Source organism: Crinia signifera, chromosome 12 (genome assembly GCF_055691185.1).
Source record: "Crinia signifera chromosome 12, ASM5569118v1, whole genome shotgun sequence".
Classification (NCBI taxonomy): domain Eukaryota; kingdom Metazoa; phylum Chordata; class Amphibia; order Anura; family Myobatrachidae; genus Crinia; species Crinia signifera.
In genome coordinates, this window is record NC_139228.1 from 15,902,853 (window position 1) to 15,922,885 (window position 20,033).

General features: G+C 45.5%; 1 protein-coding gene across 1 annotated transcript; it reads right to left on the bottom strand.

Moving 5' to 3' along the window:
- Positions 1-14,280: 14,280 nt before the first annotated feature.
- On the bottom strand, positions 14,281-19,695 carry MCL1 (MCL1 apoptosis regulator, BCL2 family member). Its single transcript, XM_083167674.1, has 3 exons — positions 19,188-19,695; positions 16,182-16,429; positions 14,281-15,639 (listed from the first exon to the last, which is right to left on the bottom strand). Exons 1-3 carry the CDS (start codon positions 19,612-19,614, stop codon positions 15,523-15,525), a joined length of 792 nt encoding a protein of 263 aa, XP_083023800.1. The 5' UTR covers positions 19,615-19,695; the 3' UTR covers positions 14,281-15,522.
- Between the last annotated feature and the right edge of the window lie 338 nt (positions 19,696-20,033).

Here is a 20,033-nt window from a genome sequence, read left to right on the forward strand (position 1 = left end):
ACAGAGCTTCTTCCCTGCGGTTGGATGCTCCATGGCTGAAAACAATGATGTCATCCCCCAGAAATGACATTCTAAATCAAGAGCCTTTTAAGTGGTTGCTAGAGATTGATGTGAAATCCTTGCTTCGAAAAGGGATGGGGGTAGGCAGCGGGGTGGGGGGTACGCAGTTTCCAGCAGACGGATCAAAATAATTCCCCTCCAAATTCGTCCATATACGGTCACATATTTCTGTGCGGCAAATGATCATTCCAGAAGCATTAAATGTTACATCCCCGGCATGCAGTCTGCACTCAGTGCTGGATCAAAGGCTTGTTTATGGCTTTAGAACAATGATATCATCAAATGGGTTCCTGGTGATTGTCCTGTAAACTGTTCTGGCCTACAGTCAGTCTTGCACCCTGCATTATTAGATACTTGTTATGTGACAATGTTACTTCCAAACCTGTAACGGATCTCACAGTACTGGGTTATGGGAAATGTATGTATAGGGTATTTCCAAGTGTGTGTAAGGTCAGGACTGTGATCATTAATAGGCAAGGACGGTTATAAGGAATTCAGTTGCGGCCTCAGTTCCTTACAATTCCCACCCATTCCGAGAAAACGAAACTCGGGCCTCTGTGATCTGGTCACGTATAGGCAGCTTGATGAAGAAAAGTACCAAAACTCCACAGCTGCCTGGATGTAACTAAGCTGCAGAATTTCCCATTTACGTAGCCTGTTATACAAATGCATGTTATTGTTTTTTGATAACCGATAGAGACTATACAACAGGGATACTAGAACACTCCAGCTGTTGTGGTACTGCACTACAAGAACAGCATGCCCTGACGGCCTTTAGGTCATGTAGTTCTGCAACAGTTTGACTCATGGGTCATGAGTACGGCGGCGGTGTAGTAGAGCGGGGTGGGGAAGGCGAGCGGCAGTAATCAGCAGCGGCAAGCAGAATTTAAGGCATCACATTCAGGTGGCTGCTGATTGGCTGAGAGAGCTTTCTCTTAATCAATCAATCAGCCGCTGCCTAAATGTGAGGCCTCTAATTATCTGAGAGCTCTCTTAGCCAATCAGAGGGCCACCCAGTGTTTTGAAAAGTTTTTCAAATTCTACCGCCAGCCAGCCTTCCTGCCGCAGCTCCACAAGACTGTTGCCCGCCAGCGCTCTATGGCATGTGACAAGGAGCATGCGGCAGCGGATGCGGAAAAAAAGCACATAAGATGCAATCGCAAAAGTTTATGGGCCCCATTAGTTTTGTCAGTGTTTCTTGCACACAATTCCTTTTTAGAAATAAATCAGATTTGTAAGCATAGGATTCTATTCAGACAAAATTAGTAGAATACAAAAAAATTGAAAAGCAGCGATGTTGTAATTGATACAAATCTTATTTAATTATTTAAAAGAGACACAATTATAATATGGCAATATATCTCAGCCGGCATAAACATATAAGATTCATAAAATACTCTTCTCCAAAGACTCAATAGTAACTCTCTCTCGGTCATAGGAGAAGAGTATTCTATGAATCTTACAATACTCAGTCAATATCTTTTTTGTGTTCCACAATGAACAGAATCGAATACACCTATTAATGGGTATTTAGACCCTGGGAACAAACCAGGGCAACGGGAAGAAATACACCCAAACATGGGGAGAACCTACAAACTGCACTCATATAACAGCAACCTATGTTGGAATTTAACTGTAAACCCCAGCACTGAGTAGCAGACAGATGACTTCTTTATTATCCTCTATAATGACTAAACATGTGGTATGTGCAAAACAATAAAGTAAAAATAACAACCTCCCACTAGCCTTTGGTAATAAAGCTAAAACGTATTGCAGTGGCGTAATCTCAGTTAGCGCCCTGCCAAAGTATAGTAATAAGGATGGCAGGAGACTGAAAAACACAATCCAGGACCCACCACAAGGTGACATCACACGGAACATGTTACTAGTCTTTGGTAGAACTGCGCCAAACCTTGCAGTAGTAGGACACCGCGTGCGCTGATCTTCCAATATTGGAGTAGTACTCTAATCATTGTTTACATACCACTCTGAATCATATGTATCGTGTCATATTGGTACATTTTCACCAATCTGTAATATCATCGTATACTGGTCCATTCACTGAACTGTCCCATGGGATGTGCTGCACGTCCAATGGGAAGATTCCAGGGCCGGTTATGGTGTAGTAACATGTGGGACGCAATGAAAATCTAATATGTGCAGGAGCAAACGATGCTGCACCTATCAGCTTCAGAGATGGATTTTCAGCCAATCAGAAGTGGCTAGGCGACTATCGTATGGGTTTGCATTCCTGTGCGGCCACCTTTACATTACATGGATTGTAGAGTTGCTTGTACCTAGGCCCTTACTGTACTCGCCCCACATTATCTCCCTCTCTTCCTTCCCACCTCGTCCCACCCCATGGATGCTAAAGTCAGGTACGCGCAACTCTGTACACGTGCAGCCTATTGTCTGAACATGCGCGGAATGATTTTGCGCTATCCAAGCTGGCAATAATTCAGCCAGATGCATTACCGATCTAGTCCACATCTGGAATTGGAGATCTTACATTATATATTTGAGATCTATTTATTCACATGATATTGAGGTGAGCTGCTTAAGTTCCATTCATGGTTTGTGTCCCCCCTAAATGAATGATGGATTTCATGAGCACATTTGGACAGAGTATGCTTACGCCTGCTAGCCCCACGTAGGTCAAGGCAAGGTACACGCAATGCAATGGTTACTGGTTAGAATCCTATAGAATAAAGGGGTGTGGATCGTATTGTCGAGCACAGTCATTAGGTCGACACCGCTGGGTCAACAGGCAGCAAGGTCGACAGGGTTCTAGGTTGAAATGAGTGAAGGTAGACAGATGTCTAGGTCGACATGGACACAGTTGGAAGTCAACCGCAGCCCCTCACATCACTCGCTATACTTTGGGCACACTATTTTATTCTCCCACCACGCCCTAGTGGATGGTAGGGCATGAAATACCGCCTGTCGGCTCAAAAAACAGTGAAAAACCCATGTCGACCTTATGACCAGTCGACCTTCCTGCAAATTCGACCTTAAGTCATGTCGACCTTGGCCCATGTCAACCTTAAGTCAGGTCGACCTTCCTGCCAGTCGACCTAATGACTGTAGACCTAAATGCAGTCTGACGAATGACCGCATGCCATTTTGACGGCCTGGTAACTACAGGTGGTAATAATTCAGGTGGTTTGTTCTCAGAGGAGATGGACAGAAATGGTGTTCTGGCATTTTTTCTAATTCATTTCAGCACCCCCTATGTATGAAAAAAAGGGGAGGCTGCAAATAAGCTCCGCCCAGCTGGAGTCTCCGGGATCATTTTTGAAATATTTTTGTTTATAGAACCTCTGGATGTCGGGGACAGCTGGAGGAATGCAGCAAGCATCACAAGTTGTTGCTGCCTACCAGCATCTAGTCACGTGTATGCATGAAGATTTTAGCAAAGGATAGCTCTTGCGGTAAGAGCCGCCATTTGTGATAATCGGACTCCGTGTTTTGGACCCAGAGTCCTATCTGTGCATGAATCAAGTGACGTGCACACCACCAGATACTGGGATGGATCCAGTTGGATCCTTCACAGCAGGAATCCACAATGGAAGCCTATAGGCTCCTATGTGAAATGCTGATTTAAAAAAATGGCATTGCCTATCGTATCTTGGCCACGGCATTGCTTTCCGGGCTTGGTGCATTTACGGACCACGGGCAAACCGCCGAAAACAGCATTTTCAACTTTGGTGCATCTCACCCCTTATATTAAGTCGCTGAGGACATATGTGAGACTTTACATATACAACGCATTGACTCATTGGTTACCGGACATAGCTGTCACTTGCGCACTAAAGTCTGCTGTACAGTGGATGTAAGACCGCCTCAGTAATGACTACGGCAGTGTTCAGCGGTACACAGAGCCTTTTATTTTGCATTACCTCACACTTTGCTGGAAAATATTGACACAGGCCCAGAGGAAGTCGGCTTAAAATGTTTTCCAAATGATAAAATCTGGAAAGCATTGCAGCCAGAACTGAAACAGGGAATTGTTTATTTAACCAAGTAGGTCCTGTAGACAAAATACGAAATCTGAAAGAAGAACATATAATGGAAATTCCATGGAAAAACAGTCAATGACGTATTAATACACCAGTAAAAAATGATCGTACTAAACAATATAAATATAAACAAATGTTCAGGATCAAAGGATAAGATACTTGTTTCCTAGCACGGCACCCATCACATACCGTACTTAGTGGTGTGCGATGTGATATTCCCGGTAAATTAACAGGAGTGTTTGCACAATTAAATATTGCATAGCATCGCATGTCAGCAAATGGCATGCTATGCGATTTTTAATTGTACAAGCACAATGATGAGTTCTTACAATGTTAAATGCACCCCCATTGTCAACACCACCCCCACTATCAACGCCAACCCGAAGTGTGGCAATCGCAGAGAGCCTGTGAGGGGCGGCGGTACGTGTCCTCCGACCTTTTCATACCCCCACTATCCATGTCGGAGTGGAGTTGATTTTAGATAGTGTGGCGAGGGGACGCGGAATACGAGCCCGAAGCGTGGCGAGCGGACGCGGAATACATGTAAAGTAATCCGTGTCCGCTCGCCACGCCACACTATCTAAAATCAACTCCACTCCGACGTGGATAGTGGGGGTATGAAAAGGTCGGAGGACACGTACCGCCGCCCCTCACAGGCTGGCTGCACTCGCCACGCTTTGGGTTGGCGTTGATAGTGGGGGTGGTATTGACAATGGGAGTGCATTTAACATTGTAAGCACCCATCAGGGTGCTTGTACAATAAAAATCGCATTGCATGCCGCTATATTGCATGCGAAGCGGTTGTATAAGATCCACTACAATCGGGGGCGACGTGCTAGGAAACAAGTACCAAGAATAATTATTCAGTGCAAGTGCAAACTTCATGGTGTGAAATATAGATCCCCAAAATAACAATTATAGGTACTTGTGTATTATAGCGGCGCCCATCACATCGCATACCAAAAGGCATGCGATGCGATATCGCGCGATATTGTACAATGTCATACAATTTTAAAATTGTATGACATACAATGTGATGCGATACGCCACCCCCCCACTATAAACGTGAACCCGAAGCGTGGCGAGCGGCGGCGGTACGTGTCCTCCGACCTTTTCATACCCCCATTATCCACGTGGAGTTGAGAATAGAAAGTGTGGCGAGCGCAGTGAGCCCCGCGGATACCTGTGAAGCCCGCAAAGGGACACGGATACCTGTGAAGGTATCCGCGTCCGCTCGCCACGCTTTCTATTCTCAACTCCACGCCGACGTGGATAGTGGGGGTATGAAAAGGTCGTAGGACGCGTACCACCCTTTGGGGTGCTTATACAATGTTTCATCGCATAGGGGGCAAAAATCGCGTTGCATCGCATGCCATCGGGTGCATGACATGCGATAAAAACATTGCGCGATGAACATCGAGGGCGCCGCTATAATACACAAGTAAGTACCCAATTATATTCTCCCTCTATGCCCACTGGGATAGCAAAGTATAAACAAGTGTTTTTTTTTTTTTTTATCATGTAAAACGGTATTATTTGTGTCATTATTTTGGCTGTCGGCAATGTCTTCCTGTTGGTGACTTACTTGGCGGTATTTTGATGTTGTCGTGTTTAGATTGTCCGCGGTGTGTATATGTCGGTATATTATCCGTCAGCATATTTGGTTGTGGGGATTCTGTCAATTGGTACTCCATCGGCAACTTAACTACATACAGAACAAACGGCTAACTTTCCACTAGCCAACATGTACGAGGGTGGATCAATAAGTACCTGTGTTTGAAGACAGGTGGCGTTGCTGAGAAGAGTTGGTATTACCATATCTTTCAAACCACGCTATACCAAATTTCAGATTAATTCATAGGATAGGTTTTTCTTTTCCACCACGACAATGCACCGGCTCCCTCATCCGGAATTGCTGCGGCCAAATTGCATGAATTGCGCAATGATTTGTTACCACATCCACCGTACTTGCCCGACTTGGCTCCCTGCGACTTCTTTCTGTTCCCTAACCAGAAAATGTGGCTCGTGGGGAGAAAAAAAATAAAATTCATAGCGCAACTCTTGCAATTCCGGATGAGGGAGCCGGTGCATTATTGTGGTGGAAAAAAATAATCTATGAATCAATCTGAAATTTGGTAGGGCGTGGTTTGAAAGATACACGATAGTTTCCTCAGCAACGCCACCTGTCTTCATACACAGGTGCTTATTGATCCACCCTCGTACAAAGCATTTGCCCTGCTCAAACATAAAACATCGATGGATGAAATAATTTGCCATACACTAAAGCAATCAAACTGGAGGCCTATTACAAACCTGCTCGCTGGGCTGTGAGTGTTTAGAACCGAGTGTGCAGCTTGCCGTCGCCCCGCCGAGGAGTTACTCAGCGCTTTGTGATGAAGCGGCCACCGAGGACATCAGTGGCACGCTCTCAAACGCCCGCAAGGGTGGCTAGCACGTGCACACGGCATATTTAGCGCATGCACGGTCAAATGGTTCTGAACGGCCCGGTAAGAACAGTTTGACCGCTCATGCGCTCGATATGCTGTGTGCACGTGCTAGCCATGGATACAGGCCGAAGCAGCCTGGTATTTTATCTGGGGACACAAAGAAGAGGTTTATGCTCTTGTTTGTCAGAATGTATAATTTCCAGGGTTACTATGGAGCATTGGCCAATGTCCCAGACACTCTCAGCAGCCCAGCAATGGTATGCAAATGATAAAAAATTTGCAGTTTCTAAGGCGATAATCTATTCAACTGAAAGTGCAAGTACACACGGAAATTCCTGCACCGCTGAGCTCGTTACAAAGGCAGCTCTCAGCTATGCGTGGGAGGAAGGCCTGCACTCCACCAGTGCCAGGTACTTAACTCATGGGTGTCCTGCACACCCTTACAGCCAGGCTCGCTAGTGCCCAATTTAAAAAATAAACAAAAACCCACATTTCATTAATTCCGCTCACATTATATTGTTCTAATTAGTTTTGTAATTGTGATAACACCTAATTTTCTTCTCCCCATCTTCCGATATCTTCTCCTTCACAACCCCCTTCTTCCCATCTCTCTCTCCCCCTCTTCCCTCTACATCATCCCTCTCCCACTCTTCCCTCTCTTCGCTTTGGATCGCATCGATATATCAGCCGATATCGGGCACCGTGAAACTACACAAGTACCAAAATTATTTCTATTCGTTTACAGACGCTGACAAATAACGACTATAATTACAAACGAACAAAGCAAAGTCTTTCCGGAGAAGAGGACATAGGAAAACGGGAGAGGTGAGGTTTGGTTTTAGAGAACAATTCTGAATGTTCCTGGGACCAGATGTTTGTATAGCTTTATTACAACAAGGAAAAAAGACAAAATCACAATTGAGATGGATTTCATGAAGTTACATTATGAAAGCCAATGAAACAGGACACCGTGGGATACAGCACATCAGCCTCCTGCAGGGATATAAGAATGAGAACTGAAATGGAGCCCTTGTCACATTAAGTACAGGGAGTTACAGAACCAGCGAATATCAGGTCACCCTGACGTGTCTAGAACATTATGTATAGATAGGCCAGAGATATAAGCCGGAACACAAACACAGGATGTATTCACGTGGACAACTTGTACGTTCCGGCTAATGCTCAACACACAGCTTAGAACATCAGATAGATATGAAATTGACCCAATTCCGATCAAAATAATGGATACTTGTTTCCTAGGAGGGCGCCCACGATTTTGATCTTAGGCATCGCAAGGAAAAAAAATCGCGTCGGTCACATCGCATGCGGCCAAAAAAATCGCATGCGATGCGACAAACGATTACCACGATTTTACATAGGGAACAATGTTAAATGGCCCAATTGACCCGATTTCACATAGGGAACAATGTTAAATGGCCCACAGACCCCAAATACCCACCCTGAAGTGTGAAATGGCCCCTCCAATTGTTAACGCCACCCCACGATCAACGTCAACCCGAAGCGTGGCGAGCCCGCGAGGGGCGGCGGGACGCGTCCTCCGATGTTTTCATACCCCCACTATCCACGTCGGCGTGGAGTTGAGAATAGAAAGTGTGGCGAGCGCAGCAAGCCACCGAGCCCGAAGCGTGGTGTGGAACACGCTCCCAAAGCGTAGCGAGCGGACACGGATTACTTGTATTCCGCGTGCCACGCTTCGGGCTCGGTGGCTTGCTGCGCTCGCCACACTTTCTATTCTCAACTCCACGCTGACGTGGATAGTGGGGGTATGAAAAGGTCGGATGACGCGTACCGCTGCGCTCGCCACGCTTCGGGTTGACGTTGATCGTGGGGTGGCGTTAACAATTGGGGGGGGCCATTTCACACTTCAGGGTGGCTATTTGGGGTCTGTGGGCCAATTAACATTGTTCCCTATGTAAAATCGGGTCAATTGGGCCATTTAACATTGTTCCCTATGTCAGTGGTTCCCAAACTGTGTGCCGTGGCTCCCTGGGGTGCCTCAGGACACTTGCAGGGGTGCCACGGGTTGGTGGTTCAAGACCAAGTCACATTATTTATGGTCAATTATTTATGGACAAAACCAGTTCTGGTGACTACCAATCATAACATTTGTGTACAAACAGAACCCTTTACCATATAACTGAAACTAAGGATCTCATATAAAACACAATTCACTTTATTTTATATTTTTTTCTACATTTTTTTTAGCCATGGGGTGCCGTGAAATAAACACTTGTACTCTAGGGTGCCGTGATTCAAAAAAGATTGGGAACCCCTGCCCTATGTAAAATCGGTAATCGCGTCGGTCGCATCGCATGCGATTTTTTGGCCGCATGCGATGCGACCGACGCGATTTACATTTTACCATGCATTTCTATGTAAAATCGCGGCCATCGCATGCCATTATAATGGCACTTGGTCTGGAGATTTGTATAATTATACTGGCACTGTTTGGTTGTTTTGTTTCGGAGTTATGAAGAAAACATCCACCTGCCAGTTACAATGCATCACCAATGTGCTCTGGAAAATGACCATTGTGCGCTTTGCAGTTGGGAACAAAATGGCATAAAGACAAGTAAAACAGACAAAAGGTTCCGGGTCCCAAGGTTATAGACATGGTATATTACACTGGTGTAATGCAGCCCACACACGCACCGATTCCAGCGTGCGTTGTGGGCTTAACTAGCACACACAGCATCGCATCGTATGCCTTGGGCATACGATGTGCATGCGATGCGATGCTGTGCTAGAAAAAGCTAGTACAAAAAGTATGTGCAGCACATACTTTTTGTACTGTCTCGATGAGGTGCCGCAGCATCGCACCGCCGGCATCGGCGCGTGTGTGGGCTGCATTAGATGGGAAAGGGGTGTGTCCCATACTAAAACGTTAAAGGCAGTGGTAAAAACGGGCATAAAAGCTTTAATTACTTTTGACTTATTTTCGATGCACTTTCCAAGGATTTAACATTTAAATAAAAGAGGGTACTTCTTTACTTTCACGGCGCCGCGCTACTTCCGGGTTACGCTCGCCACAAACTAAGTAAAATAAACAAAGTTAACGCCATGCCAACATGGATAGTTCATACCTCCACTATCCATGTTGGCATGGAGTTGATTTTAATTAGCGCGGCGAGCGTAGCGAGCCACCGAGCCCGCAGCGTGGGCGAGCAAAGCGAGCCCCGCAAGGGGACTCTGGCGCCGTGAAAGTAAAGAAGTACCTAAAAGAGAGTATATAAAATCCCAGTGCATAGGTGTGAAGGAGCCGAAATCATTCCATACAAAGAGTTTGTGGTACCGGATCTGGCAGGATGCTACTTCCTAAAACAGCATGGTCTATGAAGGTATAGATAGAAGCTAAGTGACAGTTAGAGCAGAGGTTTTCAAACGCAGTCCTCAGGCACCCCGACGAAAGTCATATTTGTCCCTTATTCCACCTATGTCAGAGTCAAGACATGCACCATGTGTACAGATCATTATAAGCTCCTCAGATGTGATTTTTGGGTTCTTATCCAACCTCAAAATAGCCGGATGGTTTGGGGTTCCAGGTTATCCTCTAATTCCATGATTGCCAATAGTCTTCCATGTTCTCTATATCCATTCAGATTGAAGAATCATGGACTGAACAATACTTGGTAACGGTTTTGCCCATCCACTGAGTAGCAACACACAGAAACTGAAAACCTAAAACTGTTCCCATTACTCTAACAAACAGAGGTTCCTGTTGCCGAACTTCAGGAATTAACGAAGAAAGGTAAAATTACGCCATAATACACAGACACAGATATACAGACAGCAGACTCTTTCATGACCATGTAGAACTGGTCTTGAACAGAATTCATTTATCTACAGAATACTTTGTACACTGTGCTGCCCCTTTAAGTCTGTAAACCAATCCCCATAGCCCCACATCACACACAGGCTAAAGGTTCCACCATTATCATATAACAAAGGCGTGTTGCACTGCTGCACCTCATTCCTTAACGGGCAGGACGGCCAGGTAACCCGGAGACATTTCAGTACAAACAAAACATGAGTACTTGCAAAACATGAAATCTTTAGAATGCTGTAGTCCATGACAGCTAGTTATATATAGGCTAGATCCTGCCTAGCACACGTTACAGCCGCCAAAGTTTCAACACTTTCACATATCTTTATTCCATCCAAGCGACTAGTTGGATGGTTGGAGGAAAGTTGGTCTGATGTGAGGCCAGCATTAGTCATTGATAGTCCCTCCATGGCAGTTGGGAATTGCTTTTTAAATGGATATTTGTTTAAAACGTACATCATAAAAACGTGAAGACAAACCACTTAATACAGCGCTCGCTGCAATTGGGTGGTGTTCCAGTGGAATGGGGTCAGAATCCCAACAGCAAGTACAGGCAGGTCAGGCATGTCCAACCTGCGGCCCTCCAGCTGTTGTGAAACTACACATCCCAGCATGCTTTGCCATAGTTTTAGCATGCCCTAATATCAAAACTGGCGCAAGGCATTCTGGGATGTGTAGTTTCACAACAGCTGGAGAGCCGGACATGCCTGCTCTAGGGCATAGGTTCCCAAACGTGGTCCTCAAGGCACCACAACGGTCCAGGTATTAAGTTTATCCATGCTTGGCCAAAGGTGACTTAATTAGTGACTCAGTCTGATTTAACCAACTGTGCTGAGCCATGGATATACCTAAAACCTGGACCGTTGGGGTGCCTTGAGGACCGCGTTTGGGAACCTTTTCTCTAGGGGGAGTTTGGGTTGGGCTGCGTGTTGGGGGTGTTTGTCAGCGATAGAGTCTAAATCAGTGGTATGCTGGCCATACACGCTGCGATACGGTCGTGCTTTCCGTGCGTAACTAGCACGGATCGCATTGCCTGTGCATGCAATGCAATGTGATGTGATGAAAACTAAGTACAAAAAATATGTGCAAGCACATACTTTTTGTACTGTGCGATGAGGTACCGCGGGAGCGCGCACCTCAAAGCACAGAACGCACAGCCCGCATCGCAGCATGTATGGGCTGCTGTAGCCAACTCCAGTTTTCCACACAACCTAGCAGCTGCACTCATTACTGACTGACCATTTAAAAGACCCACAGGTGGGGCTAATGATATCACTTGCGATTCTGTGAGGAGACCTGGAAAACATTAACTGTTGGTAGCTCTTGAGGACTGGAGTTGGCTACCCCAGGTCTAAATACTTATTGAAGACAGAGTAGTAGGCATTATAGGCTAAGACAGTGGTCCTCAGGACCCCACACAGTTCACTCTTCCAGGCCATCTGGCAGGTGCATGCATTACTTACTGACACATTTTTTAAAGATCCACAGGTGGAGCTAATTATTTAACTTGTCAATCTGCGATAAGACCTGTAAAACATATAGTGTGTGGAATCCTGAGTACAGATTTTGAGAACCACTGGGCTAGGAGATACTGACTCCTAGAATTTCCCACTCAACCCAAGATAGGAATAATCAGAATACTTCATATTTCAGCCACAGTAAGTTACCATAAACTGGTTTGTTTCATAGGTTTTCCAAAGGAGTTCTTACAAATGGCCCATTTGGAAAACAGACAAAAGCAGTCAACATTGGATTCAATTTGGTTTAACCACATTTGCTGAGCAACAAAATGGTCAGTTTCTCAGAGTTTGGGAGCATATGCGGACACAGGGATAAATTTTGATTCTAATCAACTAATTGGATTAATGGCTTGTCTAATGTACCCCCAGCAACCATAAGGGATAGCAATTAATTTAAATAGGCTTGGAGATACATGGTCAAAAAAAAATAAATATATATATATATATATATATATATATATATATATATATATATATATATATATATATGCGCACAACTTTTGGTGTTCTACTACATCTGTTCTAAAGTCTCGTTTAATCAGCACACAAGATGTGGGGGGTGACAATTGTCCAGTAGACCATCCTTACCCATTGCATAGCAGCTGTGTGTGTATTAATGTTCATTGTACCTTCCCATGCATGCAAGAGCAGGGAGGCCTGGGAGAGGGCCTGCTTCCAGCCACAGCACGGCAGAGCATGTGGTACAGTGCTGAACAGACTGCAGTCTTTGTGTTTACTGTATGCGGTTTCACATGACGTATGGCAGCAGATGGATTAGAAACACACACACACAGGCTTTGTAACTTCATGCTTCGAAGCTACAGCAGTCTTCATAGAACTTAAAACGGTTTATGAGGGCGGCAGCAGGAAATGGGTGTCCATGTAATATGAGAAAGAGGCAGCTGCAAAGTCACTTTGATGTGGAGGTAGAGTAGATACAAAAGCAAATATAGCCTTCAAAGAGGTCTGATAAAGCGGTTTGAGACTCCTACACAGCTTCAGATGTAGGACAAGGACACAAGCAAGGTGCCCATCACCCACACAGTGGAAGCAGCAATATTGGAGCCTGCCCATTCCTCACGTTCTCTCTCAACATACGCATGGAACTGCGTTGAGTGTCTGTGGTACAGTGAAAGCTGCTGCAATTGATATCTAAAGACCAGGGACCATCCAGGTCCTTGATGACTAACCTTGACACTCCAGCTGTTGTTGAACTACACATCCCAGCATGCTCTGCATCAGATTCAGTTTTGCTATTTGGCCATGCTGTATCTGATGCAGAGCATGCTGGGATGTGTAGTTCAACAACAGCTGGAGTGTCAAGGTTAGCCATCAAGAATCTAGGTTGAACCTCAGGAAACAGCCATCAACAAGATCACATTAGGTGGTAACATACGGTTTACGGACCACCACGGGTGAGGCTTAAGCTGGTCATAGGCAGAAAGATTTGGGCAATGTATGGAGAACAAAACTGGTTATGTTTGCTTATTGGATGATACAGACTTCTGGGCCTACTTCGGACTGGGTTGCAAATCCTTTTTCTCTAAAGGTCAAAACCATGCTGCACCTCAAGGGTGGGGCGGGATGGGATTTGGGGATCCCCAGGTACAGAGTTTGAGGAATGGGTCTTGGCAAATGCTACTTTATACCATCTCCCTTAGGTATATTGCAGTTTTTCGTGGATACCTCAATACTACTTGATAAGGAAGTAAATGAAGGTCAGTCCGTCCCATATAACTGGGTGTAAAAGATTTTACTCTTCCTCATGTCACAATTATGCAGCAACTCTGAGTATACAGAGAGAGCATTGTAACAGTCAGCACCCCATCAGTCTCTTTCTTGAATTAGTCTTTCAAGGGGTCTAGTCATATGGACTGCAACATGCATTTAAGTCAGGTCACAGTCCACGTCGCTCTGTCTTCAGTCAGCTCCCATGCAATTTGGAGCCACCACATCATAAATGTAGCTCACAGGCTAATGGGCCCTACAGCCGTAGTGACCCGCTAAGCTAGAGCACACTGCTAGCGCTGAGCGATCTGTCAGGGCCAGTTCTCTCCGGTGAGAACACTGGCCCCAACCCGATTAATAACCAGCGTGCTGGTTTTTAAATTGGAGGGAGATACGGACGCACGGGGCTGTGCAACTATTATGACCCTTACACACAGCGATGTAAGGGAATTCTCTGAGTGATGTAGTTAAAGCAAATTTGCTCAGAATATCACTTAATGTGTAGAACCCATTTGTCTTCATTTAAAGTTTGTTACCAGTTGGCAATTCCAGATGAATCACATGGGATTCCTCTAGGCCACCAGACTTTGCCATTCTCTCCCCTAATTTCTTAAGTAATCCAGGAACCCGTTCATGCCAATAATGCAATAAAAAAACAGATATAAACAAAATAATAACTTTAATTTGAAATCTAAACAAAATGCTAGCACCATAAGGGGTGTTTATGGTAGAGAAACTAAACCAGGGCTTCTATGGCAACACAAGAGTCGGAGAACAGAGACATTGGTAATTGGGTTAATACCAGAATTAGTCTAAGAATTTGTTCAGCAGAGGGGGGTGATGAAGGGGGAAGAGCGTTAGTCTCAGGTGATTTTAAGAGAACGCTAATAAAAAAAAAAAATAGCGTGGAGACAACAGAAAACACCCACAAAATTGGGGGAATTACTTTTTTTTCTTTTTATATATAATAAACCTTACTTGGTTATTACTACTGGGGCCTTGCTACCCAAATGTAAAATTCACTGCTCTTGGTCACCTCAATAAGTTCACTGGGGCCATCAAAATGATTTTTCTGGGCACCTATAACGAGCATCTATTGAAGCTATTCAATTGTTGCTCCAAATCCGATGCCCACTAGCATTTTACACAGACAAAATAGTCTATAGAGATCTCATTTGGGAGTCAAAGTCTGGGTGCCCAAACAATACTTTACCCATTTTGTCCCTGCTCCACAGCTGTGCAAAAAAAAAAAAAAAGTGCAAACCTCTGGTAATTGGTCATCTGATCAGCGCAACAATTGAATAGCTCTGATAAATGCCAGCATGGAGCACACTGAAGAATTACCTGTCCCCAATAGGGACTGTAAGGATCGCATGTGACAATGTACTACACAGTAAAATTATTGTACACTAGTTACATATGTACAATTTACATTAAACTGTACACCATATTTCTATATATACATACATTTACATTAGTTTTTAAATTTTGGATCAAAAATAAAGTATTGGGAACATGTGTTTGCACCAATATCTCAGCACGTTTGGTGCTATGAGAAACCACTTGCGCGCGAAAAGCCAACATGCACCACTATTTTCATCAAACTCTTCTTGTGAAAATATATTAGATTTATTTTATAGAAAAAAGAAAATATATATAAAGATTTAACAATACAACAGAATGTCTCTTGTCAATGAAACTGTCCGCCTCTGTCCACTGGAGAGCCCAAACTTTCCACCAGTGACCCCTTGTAGATGTTCTGGGACAGCAGGGCTGGTGGTGAGAACAGGCTTCGCCCGATACCACCACTGCTGAGTCAAGGCATGGTCCCAATGGTAAGGAAATACTCCCATGGTATACATTCGTATAGAGTACTTAAAAACATGTAAGTTAAAGAGGCATGTTCACCGGATCATATAGGCCAGGCTTGCTCCGAGTCCAGCTACGCCAGCGAAAGCCATCAACACAGTTCTTAGACCACTTTCATAATCCTCAACATGGAAAAACTCTACACATCCTTCCTGTAAAGAGAAAACGCTTGTTAGATTTTCAGTACATGATATTGGGTGAAACAAATCAGGACAAGGGAACAGAAAGACATTTAATATACCCCCTTTCACTTTGAAAATGCCCCGTCGCACACCGAAGTTTGACATTGGTCAATCCCGCAAGCGACCCGCTGATACCATCCAGGGGGGGGGGGGGGGGGGGGGGGCGGGGCAGTGAAGCAGCTGCCTGTTCCATGGAAGTGAACAGGACCCGGGTCACCCATTTGCACTGCTCAGCAAAACCTTAGTCACTAAGACACCACTACAGAAGTGTGGATTAGGTTACACTTGAAAAGGCATCAGTCCCTACATGAAGTTGGATTTGCATAGGTCCTGCTCCCACAGACATTTGTAGGCCTAGTTTTCCCATAAGGCCACTTCCCGGCATTCTAGCTGTGAGACCAATGAATACTATTCTGCACATAGTAAGCCAGCGTTGCTTACATTTGTTATATAAATTCACATTTTTACGGATGAAGTAGGAAGCATTCGGTCATTGCACAATGTAGACTCACCCAGCTGTTGTGCTGACGGATCCAGTCCTGCTTCCTGGTCATAAGAAAGTCTGTGAAATTGTTGGCTAGTGTATCGATACAGTCCTCCATATGTATAGACTTCAAATATTTCGCAACAAAAGCCCCAAAGCTTATCAGAGTCACAATGCGCCCCCAGTTCGTAACACCATCGCTGAAGACCATGGATGGAACATCAGAGAGTTTCTGGATATCTTCAGGCGTTTCTATGGACATTTTTTGCAACATTCCTGAAAGCAATAAGAAGCTAGGTCAATACTAATAGCCTTTGTGACAAAAATGAGCCTCAATAACCAGAGTGCCCCATATCAGAAGGTACAGTACATCCTGCTATGGGACAGTGGCAAAGGTAACTGCCAATGCCTCATTGATTAAATAATCCAGCGTCTCACAATAGGGGTGAATACCACACACCCCATAAAGCTGCATCTCCTCATTGCATAGTCTGGGCATACATTAGTTCTCTGCAGCCGTATAGATCCCACTGCAAGTCATTGCAACATCTGATCAAGCCAATATTTAGCACAGGCCATAATAAAAAAATGCTAGGTTCTAATAACACAGAATAAAAGATATTTCCTAATTGGAAGAGTGCGGAACTAGTAGTCATAGGCAAGTAGTGGTCTTAGGAACACAAGCAAGCAGAATGGTCTCCATTAATAGGCTACAGGGGCACCCAATGCTGACCCCAATTGTATCGGACTGTGGATCACCAAGCTAGGCTACATATTTAAGATGAACTACAAAGCACAGCATCTATATACACAGCCCAGTTTGGCAGATGAGTAACCAGGGCCAAAATAAATAAATAAATAAATAAATAAATAAATAGTGTACTAGTCACCAATATACCCATAAACTAGCAGAAATCCCCAAATTAGCAGGAAGGGAGACTATGCGATCTAGCTGGGCAGTCAGGGTGTGTGTTAGGCTTACAGCTTGATCATTGACAAGCCTGGTAACAAAAGAATGTGCAGGAAGGGGGAAGGCTCCAGAAACTGCATTATTCAAAAAGTCATAAATTATACAGGAATTTAAACAGGATCCAGCTTGTGAAACAGGAGGTAGATGCTCAGAACCACAATGAAATAAACCCACACTGAGAAAATTAGAAGGTGGAATATTTTATTGACAGGAAACAAACCGAAATAGCAAGTTGTGCAAGGTTCCAGTAACACAAGTGCGCTGGGTACTTCCAGTCAGGAAGCAAGACGGCATCAGGCAGCATTCCAGTAGCCTGTATTACTGGTCTGACACATGCCAGGCAGGCAGATGCAGTACCAGGTACACCGCACAGCAACAGGATAGTAGCCACTACATTAAATATTTCTCCAACTTAGGCAGCAAACAATTCATTCACATCCAGTAACACACCCAAGTGCAGAACAAACAGCTTGGGAGGTGGAGCAATGGCAGCTACAGTATGTGTCACACACCACGTATACACTGCTCCGCATATAATACAGATGCTCTGCAGGGACCACCAGCACTGTATGTACTGCCCAGCATATAGCACGCATAGCTCTGCAGGGACCACCAACACTGTATAGCATATAATATACATAGCTCTGCAGAGGCCACCACCACTGTATGCACTGTAGAGCATATATAGTTCTGCAGGGACCACCAGCACTGTATAGCATATAGCTCTGCAGGGACGAAATGCACACAATATACATAGCTCTGCAGAGACAACAGCACATATAGCTCTGCAGGGACCACCACCACTGTATAGCATATAATATACATCTGCAGAGGCCACCACCACTGTATGCAATGTCCAGCATATAACATACATAGCTCTGCAAGGACCACCAGCACTATCCAGCATATATAGCTCTGCAGGGACCACCAGCATTGTATGTACTGCCCAGCATATAGCACGCATAGCTCTGCAGAGACCACCAGCACATAACATATATAGTACTGCAGGGACCACCAACACTGCCCAGCATATAATATACATAGCTCTGCAGAGGCCACCACCACTGTATGCACTGTCCAGCATATATAGTTCTGCAGGGACCACCAGCACTGTATAGCATATAGCTCTGCAGGGACGACATGCACACATTATACATAGCTCTGCAGGGACCACCAACACTGCCTAGCATATAATATACATAGCTCTGCAGAGGCCACCACCACTGTATGCAATGTCCAGCATATAACATACACAACTCTGCAAGGACCACCAGCACTATCCAGCATATATAGCTCTGCAAAGACCATCAGCATTGTATGCACTGTCCAGCATATATAGCTCTGCAGAAACCACCAGCACTATATTCACTGCCCAGCATATAACAGCCAGCTCTTGAAGGACCAGCAGCACTGTGTTCGGCGCAGTATCTACAGCGCCCAGCAATCACCACAACCAGCGCATATTACACGGCTACATTGCAATTTGCCAGACATATAAAGCATATCTAGCTCTGCAGGCACAGCTCAGTGTGCTCATACAGGAGCGCCCAGTATGTCACACAGCCAGCTCAGCACCACCACTGTGCACATTGCTCACACAGGGACCACAGAGCCCAGCATACGCCACGCAGGCAGCGTGCGCAGCTCGCATGCACAAAGAGAGCGCTGCGCAGAGCGGCCAGCAGGGGGAGTCAACACATACACTCAAATAAAAAATAATATTAAATATATATATTTAATATATATATTTCCTCACTAGCCTGAGGAAAATACACCGTGTATTGAAACGTTGCTGTTTGTATGCTGTGACCTATTAAAGCACTATATTTTTTCAAGGCTGGAGTGCTGCATCTACCCCAGAAACTGTCTATTTAGCTGTGAGCAGGCACCCGCCGAGGAACGTTACAAGTGGAGCTGCCGGACCCCCTACTATATATATATATATATATATATATATATATATATATATATATATATATATATATATATATATATAATTTTATACACATATAATACACCCCCCCCCCCCTCAGCAGAGCCGTGCGTGCAGGAACGGAGCCTCACCCTGGAAGGCCATCTTGTGCTTCTCGTTGATCTCGTCCCCCACCCTATGCAGGGTGAGCAGCGCCTTCTGGTTGCCCCCGGCCCCCTTCCCCTTGCCGCCGGCCTGCTCCCAGAAGTAGGTGCGCAGCAGCTGGCGGGTTTCCTCGTGCAGGGCGCCAGACGGGAAGGGGCTGTCGGGGCTGGCTAGGGGGGACGTGGAGCCCCGGGACACCGACTCCATGTCTTCGTCCTCGTCCAGCTCCCCCTGGGAGGAGGGCAGGGAGCCGCCCGTGTTGTAGCTCAGCGGCCGCCGCTCCCACTCGTCCTTGGCGAGCGGCAGGGAGCTGGGCTCCAGCGGCTTGTGAGAGGAAGCGGCGCCCCCGCCATACAGCAGCTGGCAGGGAATCATGGCGGAGGAGGATTTCCTGATAAATGTCTGGTTCATCATGGCGGACGGTGTGCTTACTGCAGCCTGATGTCCGCTTATCCGAGAAGACAGACAGTGGTGACTGAGCCAGCCCTGCACCCGGGGCACATAGCCGCTGTCCCCGCCCCGGAGCACGTCACAGCCCGCCCCCGCCATGTATGGCGCTTCCTTCCCCTCACCGTCACTGTGCTGACGTAGGGATAGCGTGCTCGCAATCTCTGATCACCACTATGCCTTGGGAGACTATCGATGGTTCCACGTCATCAATGGTTATCTCTCAGTGAATGGCCCCATTCGACATCGGTCATAATGATTGTGACTCACCGATGGTCGATGGCCTTCCCTGTGATCTTGGAATGTAACGCAGCACTGCCACTGACTGAGCACACAGTGTGTGATCTGTGACAGGAAGTTTGGGGTGAATCACAACACACAGTGGT

Coding starts and splice junctions, on each gene's coding strand:
- MCL1 (XM_083167674.1), bottom strand. CDS start 19,614: ATGATGAACCAGACATTTATCAGGAAATCCTCCTCCGCCATGATTCCC. Junction 16,430..19,187: donor GCACAAGATGGCCTTCCAGG/GTGAGGCTCCGT, acceptor TATTGCTTTCAG/GAATGTTGCAAAAAATGTCC. Junction 15,640..16,181: donor TCCGTCAGCACAACAGCTGG/GTGAGTCTACAT, acceptor TTCTCTTTACAG/GAAGGATGTGTAGAGTTTTT.